This window comes from Priapulus caudatus, unplaced genomic scaffold (assembly GCF_000485595.1).
Source record: "Priapulus caudatus unplaced genomic scaffold, Priapulus_caudatus-5.0.1 Scaffold597, whole genome shotgun sequence".
Classification (NCBI taxonomy): domain Eukaryota; kingdom Metazoa; phylum Priapulida; class Priapulimorpha; order Priapulimorphida; family Priapulidae; genus Priapulus; species Priapulus caudatus.
The window spans coordinates 90749-98026 of NW_014577658.1; the positions used below are offsets into that span (position 1 = coordinate 90749).

The 7278-nt window shown below is 44.9% G+C and overlaps 1 protein-coding gene across 1 annotated transcript in view; it reads left to right on the top strand.

The window, feature by feature from the left end:
• LOC106811989 (protein brambleberry-like) overlaps positions 1-7278 on the top strand; it is a 9920-nt gene that overhangs the window by 1370 nt on the left and 1272 nt on the right. Inside the window, exons 3-12 of the mRNA XM_014815731.1 lie at positions 1-184; positions 904-1005; positions 1471-1570; positions 2444-2560; positions 3235-3414; positions 3890-4096; positions 4641-4770; positions 4963-5033; positions 5447-5595; positions 6365-6525. The exon at positions 1-184 is cut by the window's left edge and continues 2 nt beyond it. Coding sequence (XP_014671217.1) covers positions 1-184; positions 904-1005; positions 1471-1570; positions 2444-2560; positions 3235-3414; positions 3890-4096; positions 4641-4770; positions 4963-5033; positions 5447-5595; positions 6365-6525 — 1401 coding nt within the window. The remainder of the gene's footprint in view (positions 185-903; positions 1006-1470; positions 1571-2443; positions 2561-3234; positions 3415-3889; positions 4097-4640; positions 4771-4962; positions 5034-5446; positions 5596-6364; positions 6526-7278) is intronic.

Here is a 7278-nt window from a genome sequence, read left to right on the forward strand (position 1 = left end):
CTTACAGGACTGCACCATCAACATGGACCCTAACACGTGGAACGCCTACCACATCGTGAGCAACAGAGCGCGCGCCGTGTGCTACGTCGTGCGTCAGCATCAGTTCCAGCTCAAGACTGAGTTTGCTGTCAACAAGCTGGTGCACGCAACTCAGGGTCAACTGCACGCCATGAGCAACTTGAAGGTACGCATCGCCCGGACGCTCTTCGTGTCGCAATTTGCACTGAGCGGCGGCAAATGTCGTACGTGGACAAACTCCGGTGGGCACCCGATGATCCGTTAACGCAGTCGTTCTTAACCTTTTTTGAGTCGTGGACCTCTTTGAGAATCTGGTGAAAGCTACGGACCCCTCCCCAGAAAAATGCACATAAGCACATAAACACAAAATTTTTATGCGCCTGGTTCACGGGCCCCCCGAAGCCCGTTCACGGGCTCCAAAGGGGTCCATGGACCACAGGTTAAGAACCCCGCGCAACTGTCTCTGTGATATTTGGTTATATGCATGCACGCATGCTTCTGTCGCATTGCTGTATTTGTATAGCTACTGTGATTACCTCCGCACAACGGAGGTCATGTAATCGGTCTCGTGTGTGTGTTCGTGTGTGTGTAGCGTTGGCACGATCGATTCAGCACCAGCTCGCCTTAGGGCGTCCAGTCAGCAGCAGCTCGCCTTAGGGCGTCCAGTCAGCAGCAGCTCGCCTTAGGGCGTCCAGTCAGCAGCAGCTCGCCTTAGGGCGTCCAGTCAGCAGCAGCCAGCAGCGATCCAGCTGTTATACACATGTATACATGTTACACGCTCGCGGAGGTATGCACTCTCTGTGAGTGCTCTCTGTCTAGTTTAGAATGAAAACGATAGCGGTGTGTGTGTGTGTGATAATCTATTGGCTGTTGTACCCGAAACAGGAAGAGCAGCAGGAGATTGGAAGGTCGGCGGCAGCTACGCGTGAAACAATAGAACAGAGCTATCAGCAGTTGTTACTCGGCCAACATCACGTGCAGTCGCGGGTAAGCAATCGACCCTACTCTGTATTAATATTGTATTTAATAAGTAGAACGTATTTAAATTCGTAATTAAAACATTACATATTGTATATCCTGAATACTGTTTCTTCCTCGCCCCTATTTATGCAATACTCATTCGAGCACGTTGCTTTAACATTATTTCAATGAAATCCATGTCTAATTAGCAAAAAAATGCAGTGTGTAATTAACATAGGAGCAGTGTGTAATCAGCGAAGGAGTAGGGTGTAATTAGTGAAGGAACAGTGTGTAATTAGCAAAAGAACACTGCATAATTAACATAGGAGCTGAGTGTAATTAGGGCCCGAGCCTAGTTTAGCGCCCCGGATTAGATTAGTACATATGTGAAAACACATTTACGGGGTCCCAAACTATCCTTGATGTGTAATTAACATAGGAATGGTGTGTAACTATAGGTGGCATGAGAGCACGTGTTTTTCTATCGCGCAGGTGAGCAACAACCTGCGTGACCTGACCAGAGAAAAGTCGCTCATAGCTGCTGGACACAAGGAACTCGCCATGCTGGCCGACGAAATCAAAGACAAGTTGGGTACGCGTTCCACGTGCGAGCCGGCGTGCTAGTGCGCGCACGCACGTGTAAAGCAAGGAGCTAAATATAACAAGGAGAGGAAGCGGATTGGCTGTGTGATTTTCACCTTAAGGGCGCCATCTATGGACCATAATCATCTGAAACGGCTGTGCAGACCGAACCCAGAGACAATAGAACACTAATCTGTTCTAGGGTCTCTGCCGAACCCAAATTTGGGCCAGATATGGCGGCGCTTCCTCTCCTTGTTATATTTAGCTCCTTGGTGTAAAGCTATGTCTCCACACTTGCGGCACGGCACGACACAGCAAAACGCAGCGCCGTTGTGCTGAAAATATATACATTGTGTCTGAGCGCATTTTGTTCACTCTGGTTCAGTGATCAGAAATTATGCATATGCTTGTTGTCCATTGGCTGATGGTGGCGCGAGCAGAACACGTGATAAAAAACAATCGCGTTGATTGGTTCAATTGTCTTTTGCCGCACACTGCATCTGGAAAAAGTCAAACTCATTTGACTTTTGCCGTCGCGGTGAAATGGGGCTGGCGCCGTGCCGTGTCAGTGGAGACTGCGCCTTAAGATATAATAGATTTGAACTTTGCCGGTAGGGGTGAACGGCGCCGTTTCCTTGGCGTTCCGTGCTGCGCCGCGTGTGTGGAGATGGACCTTAACTGTCCGTGAGAGTTACGTGCGTGAATACTCACTGCGAATATAGCATTGTTCAGATTATGTGATCATTCTCGTATATATTGCGTCAGTTTTGTGCAAATTTCAGTGTAAATTCCACCTGTTTGTGTTGCTACTGTTTTAGTTTACTGTTGTAGCTGTTTTAGTGCGTTATTTACGTGAGATTTCAATCGGACTGGAATCTTACAGATATTGCCACGCAGGAGCTGCAATCTCAGGATGCCGACAGAAAGAATAGCCACAAAGAAATACTCAGCGATCTCGCAGGGGTCAGGACGAAAGCCAAGGATGTCTGGGACAAAATCGGTAACATCTTCGCGTCCAATCGTCTTCGGCTGTAAATCGTGGTGGTATCGTGGATAGATTCTGTAACGGAGTGAGCTGCACATGTTAGATCTGTTACTGTAGATACAGTAAAGGCTTGTTTAGGTCATTTGGAGGTCACAATAGAGCAGTGCTGAACTTGATTCTAAATAGAGGGAAAGTATTCTAACTGAACTCCATGATTCTAATAAATAATTAAATTAAATTTTGCTAAATTCAGCATTTTTGAAATAGGAATTCAAGTGTAGCTGTACATAAATGGAACGAAGAATTAAAAGGATTTTAAGAATCAGAAAATTATCAGATTTAAAAAAAACCGGAATGACAACATCAGAATTGGATCCGAACCAATCTCTGTCTCCCTTTGTCTCTCTCTCTCTCTCTCTCTCTCTCTCTCTCTCTCTCTCTCTCTCTTTCTCTCTGTCTCTCTGCGGACGGCAGACGAGGCCCCCACGAATCCTGACCTCTGACCTTGACGTCTCTCTCTCTCTCTGTCTCTCTGCGGACGGCAGACGAGGCCCCCACGAATCCTGACCTCTGACCTTGACGTCTCTCTCTCTCTCTGTCTCTCTGCGGACGGCAGACGAGGCCCCCACGAATCCTGACCTCTGACCTTGACGTCTCTCTCTCTCTCTGTCTCTCTGTTCGCACGACAGACGAGAGCGCGCGTCACGTGAAGCGTTACCGCGCGGAGACGGAGCGGCACTACCGCCGCACGCTCGACGACCTGCGGCGCTTCAACAACACCGTCGCCTACCTCCTAGCCATCGTCAACGACACGCGCCGCGCCGTCGACGCCCAACTCGGCTGGCTCGTCCACGCCGTCGGCACGACAGGTAGCGCCCCCTCGTGGAATCCGCGGGGGTGGGGCGGGGAAGGGGAGGCGAATTTGCGGGTGCGAGAGCGGCGCACGAGTTCGGGGGTTTTTTAAGGTGAGGGTTTGTCGGAGCTCTGCGGCGACGATTTAATTTCCTTTTGCGAATACCTTTGGCTACGGATAGCTGTGGCTATCGTGGAAAATATCACTAATCGTAAGTAATCGTGTTGATAATTACGTCAGGAGTGAATAAAAACGAACGTCTGTTTCGTCGTTCAATACCGATTATGTACTAGTAATGATAATAATGCTGATTGCGGGTTACAAGTAATAGTTTTAAATTATAGTAGTGGTTATATTAATAATAGTTTAATTAATAGTAAATATTTGCAGAGAATATATCAGGAGTGAATAAAAACAAACGAAGTAATGATAATGATGATGATTGCGGGTTGCTAGTGATAGCATTTCGTTGTCATGGCGATGTTTTGCAGAGGACAGCGTCGCGGCGTTGTCGACGTGCGCGCTTCACGTCTGCTACTTCCTCCTGGTGGCGGTGAGCGCGTCGCTGCTGCAGACGCCCGTTCTCTCGCGCGTCGTCTGCCTGCTGCTCGTCCCCCTCAACGCCGCCGCCGAGCTGAAACACAAGAGCAGCCTCGGCTTCTCGGCGATGACCCTCTTCATCGCGCTCACCGTGCTAGGTGCGTGTTTCCGGTTTTTGACACCAGGGGTCGTTAGTGTGCGGGAGTGAGGGAGGGTGTCCAAAGCTGACGTGGGTGTTATTAATAGTAGCAGGAGTCTATCAATTTTTGAGTCTATCAATTATTGATAGACTCCTGATAATAGTGGAGTGTGATTTTGGATTTGTGGTGAATTTTTTTGGGGGAGGTGGGTCGCAGTTATGTTACGTGAGGATCCTAGAGTTGCAGTGATGTTTTGGAAGTGGAATACGTGTCTTGATCAAGATAAATGTTTTTTTTAAAAGATTTATTAGTTAACTAACCCAGTGAATTTGAATCTGTTATCAAAAAGTCAGATCAAATATTTGTTATATCAGAGCAAAGTCTTTCGCTGGTTACAAGACTGAAGATGTAAGGCTGAAATATGGGTGTGATTATAGAGAGTACTCTGATCACGATGAGATCACGTGATGTTAGATTTATTGCTTTCATTGTCAGTAGATTACAATCAGGATAAAAAAATCGTGTTTTATTTTACTTTTTCTCACATTTAATCTCATTTCAGCTAATTGGTTTGTAAAATTTCTGATGAGTATTGCCTGGTGGATAAGTCATAGGAAGTCAACATTCTTCCCTGCAGATGGCGCCGATACTAACAGACACATGGAATCGATGAACATTCTCAGGGTTAATAGGTACATACGTGTGTTACGATATACGATATCAGCGTAAAATGTACTTTGTGTGAAATAGGATATCCAGTTTGAATTTGCTACGATAAACTTCTCGAGTTGGATTTTCGCAGTGTTAATAAGCGTCCCATACCTATTAGCTGACATGATTTATTAACGTAATTTGTAGTTTTGATAGGATTATGTACTTCGCAGAACAAAGTTGGATGACACCAATTCAAGTCTGCTAATTGGAATGGAAAAACACGTCGAAAAAAGCCCAACGGGTGAATTTCACACACAGTTCTTTCCGATTAGAGTATCGTCGACATTTCAAAAAATGACACTGATTATATTAAGCTTTAAATCTCGGTTAAAATCGTTAGTTGGCTTCGGACTACAGCTGTGATAGGAATAATCTCACTTGACCATTTCGCACCATCAAACATGGTGGCAGTCGAGATTACCCTGAGATTCGACTGAGCGAGAGCTTTTCGGAGAGCGTTTAAAGTAGAGTCCGTTTATACAGAGGGATCTATATACAGATCACAGATACAGATACAGATCAATATAAAGGGACTCTAGTTTAAAGGTGAAGTGAGAAGTGATTTACGTGATATAAACAGGAGTGTATAATATAGACTGTATATCTAACATATAACAAGTAATAGTATATTATCCGTGTTTTGCGACATGCCAGGGCTGTCGGCCGTGCAGGACATCTCTACCGTCGGAAGACTACAGAGATCGCCATCGTTGCCTGCCCTGCTCGACTGTAGCGAGCTGACAGGCACACCGCCGCCAACGCCATCTACTGGCATCGATATCTGCTTCACGGATTCAGAGATGGTACGCGATACGTGTCTGTGTGGAACGTGTTATGTCTTGTCGGAAGAACAATAACTGATAAAGAGAATACGTTTAATACAACTTTATTAACTAAAAAAAAAACAGCACAGTTAATTAACACTACCTATAATTTAACAGCAATAGAAAATAAAGAGATATAATAAAAAGTTTCACTGTTATATGTAGTCACTGGCGCCCACAGGTCTTAAGAAAGTAGAAGCACAGAAGGATAAAATCCTCAGTGATAATAAAAAGCAAGTGCCGTGGGCGCGCTGCACGCTAGTCTGGGGGCATGCCCCCCCTGAAAATTTTTGAATGGTAGACTTTTGGAGATGCAATCTGGTGAGTCTTGCGAGAGAGATTTAGGAACAAAATAATTTTTAAACCCAAAATTTACTGGAAGCACTGTGCTTCCAGTGCTTCTATCTGCGGGCGCCACTGTATGTGGTCATGTAGGGTGGTAATCTTACACAGACCATTTCTGTATCCCATCACTCAGTGCCTATAGTCACTAACACGTGTGCGCAGACGTATAACAGCATGGCATGAATAATCGTTTTAAGGGTGACACTCCCTAGTTACGTTTATTGACATATGTAAACAATCTCAATTGAAATGCAGATCGGTGCACATATTGGTCGAAATAATGTCCTGTGACGTGTTAGCCTTACTGTATACATTAGATGTTATGAAAGGAGTGCCGGTAAGTATCAGAACGGTCGAGAAAATATGAGAATGGTTGATAAAACGTGAAATCTTCGTTTTTCAGGGCGACACTCCCAAGCCGACAGCCGTGAGCTTCATGGAGAAGCTTGCCAATGCCAGTTTCTCTAGCACACCGCTGAAGCCCGCCGCGGCAAAGCGCCACCTGTTGGAATCTTTAGAAAGAAGCCTCTTTGCGGAAAACGTTGCCGGCAGAGTCAAGAGGAGGTGAGTGTAGTAGGTAGCCTGTCTAATGTAAATAATCACGTATGAATCATCAATTATCGAAGAGATGTGTATTTTTTTTATAGATATATGACATTATTCATGTTATTCCTTATCAGCAGGAGTTGAGCGGAATGAGCCAGGTTCCTATCTACTGTAAATAAGAACTGATGAATCTTTGTCTGTTCATTCCCCATATGAAATTAGCTTTGGCACTACTTCGCCTAATTTTTATTCCTAACGCACAGAGCAAAACCGAGTCAGTGTGCATAATTTAACAGTTGACATATTAGTGCAGTTGTCGCAGCCCGTGCAGCATATGTCACCAATGAGCCCATGATATAGATTATGTAAATTACACGCTCTCTAATGTCACCAGGAATTTATACATGCATTGCGTTTGCATTATGCAGCTCGATTCCCGATAATATTGAATATCATTTTCAAAATTAATAATATATGTATATATCAAAATAATTATAATAATTGTAGTATATGTCTGCGATTAATGCAACGTGTACATACAATTAATGTAATAAAGTATTTAATCATGTATAAAATAATAATATAACAAGAGCCGCAGAGCGTCTGGGCTCATCTGAGGTCTGTTGCTACGATTATAAACGTAAAATTTCAGTCGTGCGTAGTACCACATTTGTTAGGCGCAGATATGCAGACACGCAGTTGCGTACACATCATTGTTAGGACACGCCCACTACCGCAGATGGAGGGTAGGGGGAGGGTGGGGGGAGAGGG